General features: G+C 46.5%; 1 protein-coding gene across 1 annotated transcript; it reads left to right on the top strand.

The window, feature by feature from the left end:
* Positions 1-353: 353 nt before the first annotated feature.
* Positions 354-15,782, top strand: LOC138764697 (zinc finger protein 229-like). Its single transcript, XM_069940927.1, has 2 exons — positions 354-533; positions 8,601-15,782. The coding sequence occupies exon 2, from the start codon at positions 8,769-8,771 to the stop codon at positions 10,578-10,580; it is 1,812 nt and encodes a 603-aa protein (XP_069797028.1). The 5' UTR covers positions 354-533; positions 8,601-8,768; the 3' UTR covers positions 10,581-15,782.
* Positions 15,783-18,444: the final 2,662 nt, after the last annotated feature.

Below are 18,444 nucleotides of genomic sequence, written 5' to 3'. Positions count from 1 at the left end.
TCACGAATCTGGTGGGATTATTGAGGTAAAGGCCTGAATAAAAAGGCGGGGGGAGGAGCACAGAATTAAACGTCAGGGGTAATAGGTGGATCCACGTGGAAGGGGAGAAGAGAAAGAAGCTGAGAAGTGATGGGGCGAGGACAGAGGGACCAAGGAAGGTAGAGCTGACAGGAGACGGGAAGGAAGGGGCTGGGGAGATGGAGGGAAGGAGAGAGAACGTTCCGGGACGTCGGTTCCCTTCACTCCCTCTGGATGCTGTGTGAGTTTCTCCGGCGCTTCAGGTTCCAGCGGCTGCAGCTGCTTGTGTTTCTCTGATTGACACCCGCCCGCACGCTGTTGCCTTGCTGCAGCTGTCAATCTGACCATAAGGCGGGGTTACCGGCAACAGGGGGCACTGATTGGTCGGAGGTTTGTGTGACGCCATTTCCTACCTACCCACCCGTCTCCATTTTGAACCGGGGTCAATGCTCTTGGTGAAATTGGACGATGTGATTGTCGTCAAAACACAGAAATGCTGGAGGAATTCATCTGAGGTAAAAAAATATATTTTTTTTTAAATATATAAATAGGAAAAAAATATATATATTTGGGACTGAGCCATTGCTCGAGGTATGTGTTTAAAAAAAGTTAGTGGTCTGAGTTAAAGGCTGGGGAAAGAAAGGGGGATAAAGACTGGCAGAGAGGAGTGCAGGCCAACAGGTGTTAATTGGAAATTATCAGAGAGGGGAGAATTGATTTTGGCTTTGTGAAAGGATACAGGGAGAGAGCTGGAGGTAGGAGGAAGATGAGGATGGGGTGAACAGAAACCAGAGGTTAATGGAAATGCCATCTGGTTGGAGGGTGACCAGATGCAATATGAGCTGTTGTCCCTCCAATTTGTGGGTGGCCTCAGTCTGGCAGTGCTTGAGACCATGGACAGACATGTCAGTAAGGGAATAGGGCAGGGAATTGAAATTTATGGGGGGGGGGGAGGAAATGAGAGACTAGGAGATCCATCCTATTGCAGTGGACAGAGTTTGAGGTGCTCAATAAAGCAATCTTCTGGTCTGTATTCAGTCTCTTCGATGTAGAGGAGACCACAATGGGAGCACAGGATGGAGTAGATTCCCAAGTGAAGTAAAAAGACAATGCAGGAGAAACTCAGCAAGTCAAAAAGTGTACTCTATGTGGCAAATATAAAGAAATATAACCAATGTTTCAGGCTTGAGCCCTTCATCCAGTCACTTCACTTGGAAGGACTGGGTGCTGCCCAGAATGGTCATGAGGGAAAAAGTCTGGAGCATCTTCTGTGGTCACAAGGGTAGATGCCAAAGGGGCAATTGATGGTGAGGGAGGAATGAATGAGGGAGTCATGGAGGGAACAATCCCTGCTGGAGAGGAGAGGGTCACATGTGGTGGGATCATTAGTAGGTGGCAGAAATGGGGGAGGGTGATGTGTTGGATGTGGAGGCTAGTGGAGTGTTAGGTAAGGACAAGGGGAGTACTACCCTTGTTGCATGTGGAGGGGGCCAGGGCAGACTTGGAGGTAATGGAGGATATGAGGGTGAGGGCTTTGTTGATGGTTGATGGTGGTAAAGGGGAAGCCACAGTGTTTGAAGAAGGTAGACATCTCTAATTATCTAACATGGATGACCTTGATCTGGGCGCAGATAGTACAGACATGTTGGAAATGATAAAAGAGTGGAATACTTACAGGTTTGTAGAAGACGTGTGCAGGTCAGGTCACTCGTCCGAGTACTGGTACCATATAACCCAGTACTGCCTGTCGTGTGGTCGGTGACTAAACCAGCGTTGCCTGGTGTGGAGGGCCCTTGCATCGAAGCTTGGTCTGGTTATTCAATGCAGCATAACTACCCCCAGCCTTCTTGGACCTCACCATGCCGTTGGATCTGGGAGGGGCTGTTGAGAGGGTGGGTCTGGACCTATGCAATCCCTACTCACATAAATCCATTCATGCATTCTGAGGAGTGGAGTATCCACATAACAAACCCCACAAATTGACTGAAAGGAACCATCATCATCCTTTGTGATGGAGAGCCAGAAGAAGAGATGATTGTTGAGAGTTTGTCCCCCTAGATAGAGGCAGAGAAATCCAGAAAGGGCATTGTGTTGCTAGAGAAGGACCAAGTGAATTTGAGAGCAGAGTGCAAGTTGATAGCAAAGTGGATGAAGTCAACAAGCTCATCGTGGATGCATGAGGCAGCTCCCAAGTACAGGTTGAGCCTCTATTATCCAGTGCACTGTGGTTTGGCATGTTATGAATCTGCCACTGTTGGTACAAACTCCTATCAGTGCGAGACATGAACCCCAATCCTGATCGCTGGCACCATAAAGGCTGAATCTGCTGCAGTCAAGACTGGGGTTTGAGTCCCATGCTGTCTGTCAGGATTTAAAATGCTGTCCCAGTTGCTGGCGCTGTAAAGGTGTTGCACTAACTGGTACCATATAACCTACACTAACTATACATCCCCACAGTATTATTTCCTGTTTTAAGTTTCGTTCTACCTTTGATATAGTTATGTAGAAGGTTCTCTTAGGGGTCAAGTTCTGTGGTCTGGCAATGGCCAGGTCCCAACTTCACCTGATTAAAGAGGTTCAACCTGTAGTTATTGACGTCACAGAGGAAGAGATAAGGGTCCTTGTCTGTTTAGGCTAGTAGTATGGGTTGCTTCATGTAACCAACAAAAGGTAGGCATAGCTGGGGCCCATTTGGGTACTCATGACTATGTTTTTGACTTGCAGAAAGTGGGATGTTAAAGAAAATGTTATTGAGGATGAGGACAAGTTCTGCCAACTGGAAGAGAGTGCTTGTGGAGGGGTACTAGTTAGGCCTCATCGAGGAAGAAACAAAGGGCTTTGAGGCCTTTGGTGTGGGGGGAGTGGAGGATTATAGTGATTGGATGCCCATGGTAAAAATGAGGCAGACGAGTTCAGGGAACTGGAAGTTGTTAAAGTGATGGAGCTTTTAGTGCTGCCTTCTCCACGAGGTTCAGCTTTGTAGCCGGTGGCTTCCAGATTTGTGTATTCTTCCCCCGTCCTTCCCCACCACATCACTCTGTCCTCACTCGGCTCCCAGACAAGATTGGATTCCTGCTGCAGTCTTTGCAAAAGAAGTCTGCAGATGCTGTGATTGTAGTAAAAAATCAGAAATGTTGGAGTATCTCAGCCGGTCTTGCAATGTCCATAGGACATAAAGATATAGAACTGACATTTTGGGCCTGAGCCATTCTTCAAGGTACGAAAAAAAAGCAGGCAGGTGTCTGAATTAGTAGATGGAGGAAATGGGGGAATATAATATTATTGCTTTTGCAATAATAATGTAAAATTAATCTCATCTTCCCTCACTAGGTCATCTTCTGAGCATCTGAGAAATGCAAATTCAGCTCCTTCACAGTTCCTTCTTGTATAATGACCAGTTTGAAGGTGTTTTACACATGTCCAATGCTGTTCAAGTTTTCTCTTTTGAAGAAGTTCTTCATTTTGGTGAAAAAGATTTGTGGCTGACATCCAAAATTGTTGTTGGATGTGTAGGATGGTGGTATAGTAGGTGAGGGCAAGGGGAATGCTTTGTTGCAGGAGGGGTTAGGGAATAGGGCGGGTGTGTGGGTGACGAAGGGTGCATGGGTGAAGGCTGAGTTCATGTTGGTAGAAGGAAAGAGGCTTTTTTTGAATGATGACTTTTTAAATTTAAATTTAGACATTCAGCATGATAACAGGTTCTTCCAACCCACCAAACCGTGCCTCCCAAATACCCCAGTTAACCTACAGGCCCTGTACTTTTTGAAATGTGGGAGGAAGCCAGAGGAAAGCCTCGCAGACATGGGGAGAATGTACAAAATTTTTATAGACAATGTCAGATGATCTAACATGGAAGACCTTGTCCTGGGACCAGATGCAGTGGAGACAGAGAAATTGGAATTATTAGAGGAGAGACAGGGTGTGCAGAGGTGTTGTCAAGGTAGCTGTGGAAGTTGGTGGTTTTGTAGATGTCAAGATTTTTTTCTCCAGAGTCATTGTCATCTGGTTGGAGGGTGCCCAGATGGATATGAGGCTTTTTTCTTCCAACCTGCAGTTGGCCCAAGTAGGAGCCTCCAAGTGGATGGCATTAAGATCGACCAATATTTTCCCAAAGCACCCCTATTATGATGAGCCCAATAACACTGTTTAGATTTCTCTGACTGTGGGAAGAGCTTTCAAACATCCAAGGACCTGGAGGAGCACGGGTGAGTTCCCCCTGGGGAGAGTCTCTTCACCTGCCATGTGTGTGAGAAGGGGTTCACCTGTTGATGCACCAGGGAGATCAAAATGAACTTGCAGTAAGTGTGGAAAAGGATTTACCTATTCCTGCTCTCTGCAGGGCCACCGGGGAATTCGCACTGAGAGAAACCATCAACTGCTCTCTACGCAGGAACGGTTTCTCACAGCCCTCTGGACTGCGTGCGCACACCAGTCGGTTCACACTGGGGAGAAACTGTTCTCTTGCCACAGATGCGGAAAGGGATTTGCCCAGTACCCTTCCATGCAGGCCCACCCAAGAATTCACACTAGGAAGAGACCATTCACCTGAACAGGGGAAGGCATTTGCTCAGCCCTCTGGTCTTTGGGGACACCAGTGAGTTCACATGGGGAGAGAGCATTCACCATGAACAATCAGCAAATTTTCTTTCCAGTAAAAGCATCACATGCTAAAGGGCATCTGTTTTAAGATGAGGTGGGAGGGAGGAAGGTTAAGGAAAATGTATGAGGGAAATATTTTACCCAGAGAGTAGTGAATGCCTGAGTGGGCTGCCAGATGTAGTTGGTTCGTGACAGACCCATCAATATGGAGGGAGGTGAATCATGTGTGGACAGCAGTTTAGTTTAACTTGGGCATCCTGTTCACTACAGACACGTGGGCCAAAGGGTCAATGTTTCAGAGGCCCCAGGTTTATGGATTGTTGTCTTAATGGGGATTTTCCCTGTAGCCTGTGTTCCTCCCCATCTTGCTCTCCCCATTATTATTTGGCCTTCTGCCCTCTTTCCCTGTTGTTCTGAATGTGGGGTTCCTGCTGTCTGTTGCCTTCCATGGATCCTGCCCAACCTGCTGAGTTACTCCAGCATTTTGTGCTTCACTGCTGAAGTGACTGTGGTGGTGACCTCTGACCTGGTGCCTGCATGGCTGGGCTTTTGTGATGAGATCAGAAACCAGCCAGGAGATGTCAACGTTGTTAACTGCTGGACAAGTTTCCTTTGGTGTTTGCAATTGATTAAGTTTGAAATTAGACGCTGCAACCTCAGGATTTTCAGATTATGAGGGGGTGCAGATGTTGGGATCTAATGCAGGACACAAGTACTGGAGAAACTCAGGTTACGCAGGATCCATAGGAAGTAAAAAGCAGTCAACATTTCAGGCCTGAGCCCTTCCCCAGGAGTGCTGAAAATGAGACAGACGCCTGAATTAAAAGGTATGGGGAAGGGGAGGAGCAAGGGCTTACAGGTGGATACTGGTGGGAGGGTGGAAGAGAGAGCTGAGAAGTGAGAGGGGGAGAGGGCTAAAAAGGGTAGCTCTCTGATGGGAGAAGGAAGTGAAGGAAGTAAAAGGTGTGGGGAGCTAGAGGAGAGGAAACAGAGGGATAACAGAAACTGGAGGTTGATATTGATGCCACCTGGTTGGAGAAGGTCGGGACAGAATACAAGGTGCAATTCTTAATAGTGCTGGATAAACTCAGCAGGACACACAGCGGCCACAGGAAGGGAAAGGCAGTCGACATTTCGGACCTGGGCCCTTTGTCAGGAATGTGAAAAAATGGGCAGTCACCCGAATGAAGAACATAGAACAATACAGCACATTACAGGCCCTTCTGCCCTTAATGTTGTGCCGACCCATATATTCCTTCCAAAAAGTACCAAACCCTTCAATTTTTCTTTCATCTATGTGTCAAATGCCCCTTGTGTTTCAACCTCCACCACCATCCCTGGCAAGGCATTCCAGGTAACCACAACTCTCTAAAGATAAACTTGCCCCTGAAGTCTCCCCTAAACTTTCCTCCCTGAATTTTGTACATATTTCCTCTGATGTTTGGTGATCCTGCCCTGGGAAACAGCCACTGGCTGCCCACCCTATGTGTGCCTCTCATAATTATGTAGACCTCTATTAAGTCTCCTCGAACCTTCTATACTCCAAAGAGAAAAGTCCCAGGTCTGCTAACCTTGCCTCATAAGACTTGTTTTCCAATGCAGGCAACATCCTGTTAAATCTCCTCTGCAACCTCTCCTGAGCTTCCACATCCTGACTTTCATGAGGGGACCAGAACTGAACACAATGCTCTAAGCATGGACTAATCAGAGATTTGTAGAGTTGCAACATGACCTCGCTACTCCTGAATTCAATCCCCCTATTAATGAAGCCCAGTATCCCATAGCCCTTCTTAACTATCCTATCAACTTGTGTGGAAACCTTAAGGGATGTATGGATTTGCAACTCAAGGTCCCTCTGTCCATCCAGACTCCTAAGTAACCAACCATTAACCCTGTACTCAGCCTTTTGGTTTGTCGTTCCAAAATGCATCACCTCACACTTATCCGGATTGAACTCCATCTGCCACTTTTCTGCCCAGCTCTGCATCAAGTCTATATCCTCTTGTAACCCTCATTAACATTATGTTTTATCCTCAGGCCCGTAACGTGGTTCAGCTTTTACTTCCTGTAGATGCTGCGTGACCTACTGAGTTTCTCCAGCACTTTGGTGGATTGCCCTCGACCCCAACATCTGCAGGTTTTTTTGTTTAACTCTAGAGGGACTTTGTTTTGTCTTTTGTTGAACGTTTTGCTCTGGTTGCTTAATTAGTCATGATTACTTTGTTTCATTTGACCTCCTCTAAGATCGGAATCAATATTCTGGTGAATGTTTGAAAGAAAAGAGAAGCCAGTGACTCAGACAGTTTTTGACCACAAAAAAATCTGTCCTCAGAAGTGGGGTTTCCCCATCACGGGGATGCAGTCAGCTCATTCTCCAACCCACTTGCAGGGTGGGACCAATTGGAATCTTGGCAACTGATTGGTGGGTGGTCAGTTGAAATGTCCAAGTACACCTCAAGGGTCTTAAAGACTATGTCTTTAACTCCTATGGACGCTGAGTTCCTCCTTTCTGTGTTTTTATTACAATCTCAGCATCTGTTTCACTCCATCTATGTGCGGACTATTCCGCAAAGCTCTGCTTTGTAACCGGAGGTGCTAACATCCAGGTCGGTGTACTCTCCTTGTACCTTGCTCATCCCCGCACCAATTACTGGCCTCTGACCTTACTCAACTCTCAGATGCAGCTGAATTCCTGCCACCAACACTGTCTTTGCAAAAGATCCCCCTTTTTCATCCACACTATTGCTGTTCGGGGAGTCCCGTACATAGTTGCCAATGAATGTGATTGACACTTGGAAGATGTCATGTGTGGTGACCAGCGGTTGAGTGACAGGTCTTTAATGCGATTGTTGGTGGGACGGGTGGTTGCAATTAGTTGGAAGTTGACGATCTTTTGTACGTCACAATGGAAAGTTGATGTGGGGATGCAGTTTACGTGTGTGATATTGATGTTCATTGGACAGAGCTGATTCTGGACCATTGAGGAATCTGAGTAATAATGTTGACTTCTGAAATAAAAGCAGCCATAAATTACTGAACTAATTCCTCCACCCTCCTACAGAGTATCATGTGTCTACTAAAATGTGATTTATAGAACTAGACCACATATAACAATAAATCCTGAGTTCATAAGTTCCTCACTCTCTGCTTTTTTTTTTGCCTCGCCTCCTATTCATTAAAACTTTCAACACTTATTTCTCTGCTAAATTTCATCCACTGTGTTCACCTGTCCATGGTGATCCTCTATTACCTGGAGGATTATCCAACAGGAAACAGCGCCAAACAAAGGATAATCCATGTGTTTGCTCCTGCAGAGTCATCTGATCAGGCAAGTCAGAAGTCACTGTCAAGGCTTAGCCTGCCCGCATTGCGCGCACAGCTTGCAATTGGCTCCCTTGATCAATTTATCTATTTTATCATACCTGAGCCGGCTGCTGCATAATGTCTCACGTGTGGAGTAGCTCACTCTCTCCTCCCTAGCTCCGCTGCAGGTGGCAAGTCGTGGTCGACGCAGGAGCTGCCATTGTTGCAGCTGCCAAGGTGTTGGCGTTAAAGGATGGGGAACTGTAGTTGGTGAAAGCCTGCAGGACTGCTGTAAATTAATCTTGAGATATATCTGTGATCAATTGTAGTGGTGTGTCTGCCAGTTACCAAGAAGGGTGGGTACTGTTTTATGCTCTATCTGTGGCTATTGCTGATCATAGTGTATGTTGGTTGTTTAGTTCCATTTGCTCCGTGTGAGCTGTATGTGATCTGTCTGTGTGACTGAGACTCCTGTTGTGACTACCCCCAACCAATAGAGTTTATTTAATTTAACTGCATTCAGACCCCACTGAACTTGTTCTCAGCATCACGTTCCTCACAGTTCAGGACACTTCCACGGTTTGTCATGTTACTGGCCCTGCCTCCAGGGTGTGTCGTCCTGGAACATTGGCTGCAGAGAATGTCTTTCTCCCTCTCACTCCACCATCTTCTCTTCACAGGGTTAAGAAAGCAGGAACCTTCAGACAACGCCACATTAAAGTCTGACACTCCGACTGGATTCCTTCGGACCATAGTATCAGCCAGATTTATCAATGGATTAGGAGAGTGGGGATTACCACACAGAGAAACCCTTCACCCATTGAGTGCGTGAACTGGACTTCAGCCTAATGGCCAACATGGAGGGTCAGGTGGCCAGTGATACAGCAGATAAAACACTCCAAAATGAAGCATGCGGTGAGGAGGTGCCTTCCTTGGACTTGGTGAAAACGCATTCCTGGGCTTATACTGGGGAGAGGCCTTTCCCTAGTTCTGAGTGTGGGGAGGAATTCGCCAGCGCTGACGCACTGCTGCAACACCAGTGTGTCCCCACTAGGGGGAGCCGATTCCCCTGCTCTGACTGTGGGAAGAGCTTCCAAACCTCCAAGGACCTGGAGGAGCACGGGTCTGTTCCCCCTGGGGAGAGTCTGTTCACCTGCCACGTGTGTGGGAAGGGGTTCACCCAGTCCTCCAGCCTCCTGCAGCACCAGAACATTCGCACTGAGGAGAGAGCCTTTAAATGCTGTGAGTGCAGAAAGGAGTTCACTCGATCCTCGCACCTGCTACAACACCAGAGAATTCACACCGGGGAGAAACCATTCACCTGCTTTCTGTGTGGGAAGGGGTTCACTCAGTCCACTGGCCTGCAGGCACACCAGTGGGTTCACACCGGGGAGAAACCATTCACCTGCTCTCTGTGTGGGAAGGGGTTCTCTCGATCCTCCAGCCTACAGGCACATGAGCGGGTTCACACTGGGGAGAAACCGTTCACCTGCACCGTGTGCACAATCGGATTTACTCAGTCCTCCGACCTGCTGAGGCACCAGAGAATTCACACTGGAGAAAAATCGTTCTCTTGCAGCAAGTGTCGAAAGGGATTTGCAGATTCCTCTTCTCTCCAGGGCCACCAAATAGTTCACATCGAGGAGAAACTGTTCACCTGCTCTGTGTGCAATAAGAGGTTCTCTCGTCCCACCGGCCTGCAGGCACATCAGCGGGTACACACTGGGGAGAAACCGTTCACCTGCTCTCTGTGCGACAAGGGTTTCACTCAGTCCTATGGTCTCCGGAGACACCAGAAAGTTCACACCGGGGAGAGACCGTTCACCTGCTCCCTGTGTGGAATTGGATTCACCCAATCCTCCTACCTGCTGAGGCACCAGCGGGTTCACACCGGGGAGAGACCATTTACCTGCTCTCTATGTGGGAAGGGGTTCTCACAGCCCTATGGCCTGCGGGTACACCAGCGGGTTCACACTGGGGAAAAACCGTTCACCTGCTCCCTCTGCGGGAAGGGGTTCTCTCAGCCCTCCAGCCTTCAGGCACATCAGCGGGTTCACACTGGGGAGAGACCTTTTTCTTGCAACAAGTGTGGGATTGGATTCACTCAGTCCTCCCTCTTACTGAGGCACCAGAGAGTTCACACTGGTGAGAAACCATTCACTTGCTCCATGTGCGGGAAGGGGTTCTCTCGATCCTCTGGCCTGCAGGCTCATCAGCGGGGTCACACTGGGGAGAGACCGTTTACCTGCTCTCTGTGTGGGAAGGGGTTCACTCAGTCCTATGGATTGCGGAAACACCAACAAGTACATTGCGAGGAGAAACCGTTCACCTGCTCCCTATGTGGGATTGGATTCATCCAGTCCTCCTACCTCCTAAGGCACCAAAGAGTTCACACTGGGGAGAAACCGTTTACCTGCTCTCTATGCGGGAAGGGGTTTTCTCAGCCTTCTGGCCTGCAGGTGCACCAGCGGGTTCACACTGGGGAGAAACCATTCACCTGCTCCAAATGCGGGAAGGGTTTCTCTCAGCCCTCGAGCCTCCAGGCACACCAGTGGGTTCACACCAGGGAGAAACCATTCACCTGCTCCCTGTGTGGGATTGGATTCACTCGGTCCTCCCACCTGCTTAGGCATCAGAGTGTTCACACTTTGGAGAAATAGTTCACCTGCTATCTGTGGGGGAAGGGGTTCTCTCAACCCTCCAGCCTGCAGGAACACAACTGGGAAAACTTCATTTCCCTGCACCCTATCCAGGAAGGGATTCTCTCAGCCCACCAGCCTCCTTGCACACCAGCGAGTTCACAGGGGGAGAGAGCATTCAAGATGGACTGTAATTTTTATTTGGTAAAAGTGTCACTCATTAAAGGACATGTGTTTTAAGGTGAGGGGGAGGGAGGAAATTGAAGGGAAATGTTTGTGCAAAATATTTAACACAGAGCAGCAAACTCCTAGAATGGGGGTACCAGGTGTAGTTGGTTCTTGACCAACCCATGAATATGGAGGGAGGTGGTTCATGTGGGGGCAGCAGTTTAGTAACTTGGGCATCCTGTTCAGTACAGACACGTGAGGCAAAAAGTTGGTTTCAGACGTCACAGGCTTAAGGATTGTTATGTTGATGGGGATTTTCCATGTCACCTGGACTTCCCGTCTTGTTCTCCCCACAAGTATTTAGGCTTCTGCCCTCTTTTCCTCCTATTCTGAGTGTGGGGTTCCTGCCGTCTATTGCCTTCTGTGGATGCTGCCTGACCTGCTGAGTTGCTCCAGCATTTTGTGCTGAAGTGACTGTGGTGGTGACCTCTGACTTGGTGCCTGCATGGCTGGGCTTTTGTGATGAGATCATAAACCAGCCAGGAGACATCAATGTCATTAACTGCTGGCTAAGACTTAGCTGTGCAAGTTTCCTTTGGTGTTTGCAATTAATTAAGTTTTTAACTTGAGGCTGCAACCTCTGGATTTTCAGATGATGAGTAGGTGCATATGCTGGGATCTATTACAGGCTATTTGGGTGGAATTGAGGAATGGGAAAGGGGAAGTTACAATTATAGGAGTGTATTATAGGCCACCGAATGGGGAATGTGAATTAAAGGAACAAATTAGTAGGGAGATAGCAGATATTTGTAATAAACACAGGGTAGTGATTGTGGGGGATTTTAATTTTCTGAATATTGATTGGGAAACCCATTCCGTGAAAGGGCTGGATGGGTTGGAGTTTGTAAAATGTGTGCAGGATAGCCTTTTACATCAATATGTGAAGGTACCAACTAGAGATGGAGCTGTGTTGGATTTACTGTTGGGGAACGACATGGGTCAGGTGACAGAGGTATGTGTGGGGGAGCACTTCGGGTCCAGTGATCATGGTGCCATTAGCTTCAAGATAATTATGGAAAAGGATAGGTCTGGGCCCAGTGTTGAGGTCTTTGAGTGGGGAAAAGCTAGGTTTGAGGAGATGTGAAAGGATTTACAAGGGGTGAATTGGGACAATTTGTTTTCTGGGAAGGATGTAATAGAGAAATGGAGGGTCTTTTAAAGGAGAGGTTTGAAGAGAACAACATCTTTATAAACCTGTTAGGTTGAAAGGTCAGGTCAAAAGTTTGAGAGAGCCATGGTTCTCAAGGAATATTGGAAACTTGGTTCGAAAAAAGGAGTACTACAATAAATATAAGAAACAGGGAAAAAAAGATGTTTGGGTACTATATTGAATGTAAAAAGAATCTTAAGAAAGAAATTAGAAAAGCTAAAAGAAGGTATGAGGTGGCTATAGCAAGCATGGTGAAAATAAATCCAAAGGGTTTCTACAAATATGTAAATAGCAAAAGAAAAGAGAGATAAAATTGGTCCAATAGAGAATCAGAAAGGACAAATGTGTGTGGAGCCAAAAGCGATGGGGGAGGTCTTGAACAATTTGTTTTCCTCCGTATTTACTGAGGAGAAGGATATTGAACTGTGCAGGGTAAAGGAAGCGAAGGGGGTATATATGGAGACTATAGTGTTTAAGAAAGAGGTAGAACTGGAGCTTTTGAAACATATTAAGGTGGATAAGTCTCCAGGTCCTGACAGGGTTTTCCCCAGACCTTGAGAGAAGTTAGTGAGGAAATAACAGAAGCTCTGGCAGTGATTTTTCAAATGTCATTCAAGACAGGTATAGTGCCGGAGGATTGGCGTGTTGCGCATGTGGTTCCTTTGTTTAAAAAGGGTTCGAGGAGCAAGCCTAGCAATTATCGGCCTGTAAGTTTGACGTCTGTGGTAGGTAAATTGATGGAAAGCATTCTTAGAGATATGTATATGGAGGGACAGGGTCTGATCAGGGACATTCAACACAGATTTGTGCATGGAAGGTCGTGTTTGACCAATCTTGTTGAATTTTTTGAAGAGGTGACTAGGAATGTTAATGAGGGTGGAGCAGTGGATGTTGTCTATATGGACTTCAGTAAGGCCTGTGATGAGGTTCCGCATGGGAGGTTGGTTAGTGGCTGGAAGGAAGGTGCCAGAGAGTAGTAGTAGATATAATTGTTTGTCAGGGTGGAGGCCAGTGACAAGCGATGTACCTCAAGGTTCGGTATTGGGACCATTGCTGTTTATCATATATATTAATGATCTGGAGGATGGGGTGGTAAATTGGATTAGTAAATATGCAGATAATACTAAAATAGAGGGAATTGTGGATGATGAAGAGAGTTTTCAAAGATTGCAGAGAGATTTAAACTACTTGGACGAATGGGCAGAAAGATGGCAGATGGAGTTTAATGCTGATAAGTGTGAGGTGCTTCATTTTGGAAAGAATAATCAAAGCAAGACATGTGGTAAATGGGAGGGCATTGAAGAATGCAGTGGAGCAGAAAGATCTTGGAATAACAGTACATTGTTCCCTGGAGGTAGGAGCGCATGTGGATAGGGTGGTGAAGAAGGCCTTTAGTATGCTTGCCTATATAAATCAGTGCATAGAATATAGGAGTTGGAAAGTAATGATGAAACTGTACAAGGCATCGTTGAGGCCAAATTTAGAGTACTGTGTGCAGTTCTGGTCATTGCTTTATAGGAAGGATATTAACAAGATAGAGAGAATGCAGAGAAGATTTACAAAAATGTTGCCCTGGGTTTCAGCATCTGGAATACAAGAAAAGATTGAGCAAATTAGGTCTTTATTCCTTGGAACGTAGAAAGCTGAGAGGGGATTTGATAGAGGTGTTTAAAATAATGAGAGGGATAGATAGAGTTGATGTGGAAAGGCTTTTCACATTGAGTGTAGGAGAGATGGATACAAGAGGTCATGGGTTGAGAATTGACAGGCAAAGATTTAGGAGTAACATGAGGGGGAATTTCTTTACTCGGAGAGTGGTTACTGTGTGGAATGGGCTTCGGGTATAGGTGGTGGAGGCAGGGTCAATTTTGTCATTTAAGAAAGAGATGGATAAGTATATGGATGGGAGGGGGATGGAGGGATATGGGCAGAGTGCTGATGTGGGATTAGAGGAGGGTACTTGGATCAGTGCGGATTAGAAAGGGCAAATTGGCCTGTTTCCGTGCTGTAATTGTTATATGTTTAATACAGGACCCAAGTGCTGGAGAACTCAAGGTCACACAGCATCCATAGGAAGTGAAAGGCCATTGATATTTTGGGCCTGAGCCCTTCCTCAGCAATGCCGAAAGTGAGCCAGTGGCCCAAATAAAAAGGAGGAAGGGGCAGTGGGAGCAGCACAGGTGAACTGGTAAGAGGTCGTTGGTGGATACATGTGGGAGGGGAGAAGAGAAAAGTTGAGAAGTGACAGGGGAGAGGGAAAAGGGTTTCTCTGACAAGCCAGGGAAGGGGGTGGGGGGGGGGGGCTGGAGGAAAGGAACAAGAGAGATGAGGGAAAGAGACTCTGAGAAGGGGTTAATGGATATTGGAAGTCAACATTCATGCCATCTGGTTGGAGACTGCGGAGGCAGAATATAAGGTGTTGTCCTTCCAGTTTGGGGGTGGTGACGATTGGGTTCCAGATTGTTCCGATGGGGATTTTCCTTGCAGCTCCAGCTCTCTGTGTTTGTACAATCTCCACTTGACCTGCTGCTCCTCTTCATCAGATTTTTCATCTAAACTACATCACATCTCCTGAGTCATTTCCCCTTTGTACCTGCTGGGCTGGCTGGTACAGATGTGCCCTGTCTGACCTGTACCTTGATGGACATTGAATAAAAATGGCTGCGGCTGAAAGATTTGGCCTCGTTCTTCTGAAGCACCTTCTGGGTGACAATATCTCCAGATCCAACAGCATGTTACTGCCTGAATGTCCTTTAAAACACCTCCACTTTTGTCAGTGTAATGCTGTTATTTGGTGACCTGTGGACAACTCCCACCAGTGATTTTTGTCCCTAATTATTTATAATCTCTTTCCAGTTTGATTCAATGTCCTGCTCCTCAAATTATTTTATCACCCTCATCTTATCCTGAGTCAAGAATGCTACCCCACCTCCCATATCTTCCTGCTTGTCCTTAAAAATTCCCTAATATCCCAGGTTATTTAATTCCCAGTCATCTCTGACCTGCAACCACATTTGTGTAATGGCCACTAAATAATTTTTGCCAACAGTTTATTAGCCTTGCTTCCAATTCTCTGGGTATTCAGATAAAGTCCCCTCACACTTAGTGACCTTTTCAGTCAAATTGCAATGTGTCCTTTTATTGTCTTGCATTTGATTTTTTTTGTGTCCTCCACTTTGACTTTCCCCTTTCTCCTACTCTGTCTCTATTTTTACTTCCTGCAGATAATATCATTCCCCTGTCATAATGGTTTAACCCTCTCCATCAGCACTGGCAAATATCACCCTGGATCATTGATCCCAGTCCTGCCCAGGTGTAGACCAGCTGGATGGGCTGGTGGAATTGGTGGACACATGGTGGATGAAACATGGAGGTGAATGCAGAGTGATGCATTTTAAGGAGCCTAGACGAGGGATTGATGGACTGTATCCATGCTCACTTCCTTGATCAGCATGTTACAGAAGCCATGAGGGAATTATTTTGCTGGGGAGGAAGTGGAGAGGCAGAATTCATAACATGGTGCAAAGAAAAAGAGAGACCCGAGAGGGGGTTAAATAAAACTAAAATTGTGATCTATCTGAAGGGGTACAGATTACAGCAGTGAGGGAGTAATGATAAATGTTCAGAAGACCTTTGTTTGACACTGGATAACATTTTTAGGAACATGGTTTTCCCTGGGTGCTCCAGATTCATCCCACCCTCCAAAATGCATGGGGTTGTAGTTAATTATGCTATAATTGGGCTGCACTTTGTCTACATTACCTCTTTTGTGTCTTACATACCTGTGTGGCAGGAGCGAGTAGGAATTTTGGTGCTTCTGTACATTACACTTTGTATAATAATAATAGTCTCATCGTCATCATTCAAAGTGTGTGGGGGGGGGTGGGGGGGGGGGGATGGAGCCTAGTTTTGGGAACAGGTTTCGGACCTGGGAAGGTTCAGTATTGGGAGGTTGCTGATATGTCACAAGTATTGTATGTGTGGGAGGGATGGTTGGGGGGGGGGGGTTAATGTCAGGGGCTGCTGAGGCCTTTTAGGGGAGGCTGTTCGTGTTTCAATGGATTGGGGGACAGTGTCTGATTATGGCTGGAAGCACGCAGACCTGGAGAGGTTCTGTGGTGCCTGGGTCTGTAGAAATATTTAGAATTAAATATTTCTCACCCTGGCCGTGCTCTCTTCAAAAGACTTATGACATCACCACCACCAGGCTCAAGGACAGTCTATTTGCAAACCCTTAAATTATGTTGCCTTTGGCCCAAATCAATTGATCCTTCTGTAACTGCATTTTTCACTCACACACTGCCTCTTGTACTATGAACGAGATGTCTATTTGTTTGCTCACTGAAAGCCCTGCCACTTCCTTTTGGGATTCATGTGATAATGTACTTGAACAATTAGACCCCTCAGCCTCTCTATGTTAACTTCAGGACCCCTCCACACCTCAGAATTCCTGGAAATAATTGCATGCACTGCCTCCATGTTCACCAGTGCCATCCAGCGCTGGGTGTTTCCCTTTTCCCAGTGGATGGCCACTGGGATAAATGGCCTCAGGTGGGACAGGACCACTGAACTGATCCGACAGGGTCCCTGTCTTCCTTTGCATGGGGCATGGACCACATCATTCCACACAGCAGAAGGTATCTGGTGCAAAAGGATGCCTTTGTTGGTCACTTCTTGTTGCACCAGGGAGCTTATCTCTGCCCTGAGAATAGCAGGGGCCCCCTTTGCAGGTGCTCCCTGTTCTAAATAGTCTAGGCTCACCAGAAGGGCAATGGCTTCACAGACAGTTTTGCTGCCTGCTTGTCCCATCAAGGGCAAGACCACATCTCTGAGGTCAGGGCAAATGGTAGTGACTAAGTGGCCCAACAAGGTGGGGGTTACCCTGATATCCTCAGGGAGGTGGTGTCTGGGAGGCCTGCCATAGTGTTAAGGACCCATTCCCTAATGAGACGCTAATGGTGTGCCACTGTGGTCAGCACGTCAGGTCCCATTCTAAAAGGATGGGGAACCTGGTTCATGCTGCAGTAACTACCTGGTCCCACAGTGTGCTCCCCTCCTCAATCCCTTCAGGAGGCACTCACAGGCACACGCTTGGGTCACCATTCTTTTTGACACATACCATTGAATTCATCTATTCTGTAGGCTCCTCCCTTTATGACCCATAGTGTCATTCGGTCGAGTTCCTGCTTGAGAACCCACCTTGGGGCTGCACTACTGGCTGTGCATCCACCTTTAACTATCTTTTCGGTGAATGGTAGAACTCCAAACCCCTTGAAGTTTTCTGGAAATTGATCCAGTATTTCCTCTACACTTTTGTGCATTGGTGCTGTTAATGTGATACACCTCTTGACTAGGCTTAAGTTTTCACATGTGTTGTTACCAAGCAGTGAATCATATCCATCTGGGACCACTACAAACATGAGGTGTTGCTTTAGTCGTCATGTGCTGTTCATTGTAGGCCTTGAGCTGAAGAGAATTTGGATGAATGTATGGGTTTATCTTCAATGCCTTGATATTGCGCTCACAGATCAAATTGGCCTTTTGTCCCTGTGTCCAGTTTGAAAGGAATATCTGCTCTATTTGCATGCAGGAGACAGTCCATCTGTCCTGCTCAACTCTGTTTATGCTTGGCTGCTCAGTGTCTGTTGGTTTGATATCTTCCTGCACTATCATGCCCATGAAGAAAGAACACATCACTGAGGGCAGTGTGCTCATGTTCACTTCTGTTTTGTTTCGCTTTGGAAAAACATTGCTTTGAATAGTGATTCTGCCCTTTGCACTTATTACAGACTTTTCTATAGACTGGGCATGTTGAGTGCCACATTGTTTACAATTGAACATCTCTCTGTCTTTTTGTTGCTTCCTATGTCTCGTTCTCTGTTTATGTATATGTCCAGACACTGTGGTTATAGTTTTGCCTTCGTTTTCACCGACCCTTGCACTCTCACCAAACTTTTTCACGTGCTGTAGAGCTAGTACACTGGTGTGGCATATTTTCATAGCTCCAACTAAGGTAATCTCTGCCTCTTGTAGCAACCTCTCTCTCACTTTCTTATCAATAATTCCAAACACAATTTGATCACGGATCATTGAATCTTGCAGCGATCCAAAATTGCATGTTATTGCTTTTAGTTTCAAATCTGTTAAGAAAGTATTGAAGCTTTCTGCCTGCATCTGCATGCACAAGTGAAACATGTACCTCTCAAATGTTTCATTTTTCTTTGGTGAGCAGTGTTCATCAAACATCTCGATGACCTTGTTGAACTTGCCCTGGTCATCTGCCTTGGCAAAAATAAATGTGCTGAAATCTTCTAGTGCCTGAGGTCCTGCCACAGTAAGTAGCAGTGTAATCTTCAATGCATCCAGTTTCCTATTGAGTCCAATGACTTGCAGATACAGCGTGAATTGTTGTTTGAACAACCACCACTCATGGTTGATGTTCCCAATCCAATTCACAGCATCAGGAATCTTCACACTCTCCATGTTTCCTGCTGATACCAACTGATA

This window comes from Narcine bancroftii, chromosome 5, assembly GCF_036971445.1.
Source record: "Narcine bancroftii isolate sNarBan1 chromosome 5, sNarBan1.hap1, whole genome shotgun sequence".
Classification (NCBI taxonomy): domain Eukaryota; kingdom Metazoa; phylum Chordata; class Chondrichthyes; order Torpediniformes; family Narcinidae; genus Narcine; species Narcine bancroftii.
The sequence above is the reverse complement of the archived record's forward strand: the minus strand, read 5'-3'. Positions and strand labels throughout refer to the sequence as shown.

What these genes read in the sequence shown, in the direction of transcription:
- LOC138764697 (XM_069940927.1), top strand. Translation starts at nt 8,769, where the DNA reads ATGGCCAACATGGAGGGTCAGGTGGCCAGTGATACAGCAGATAAAACA.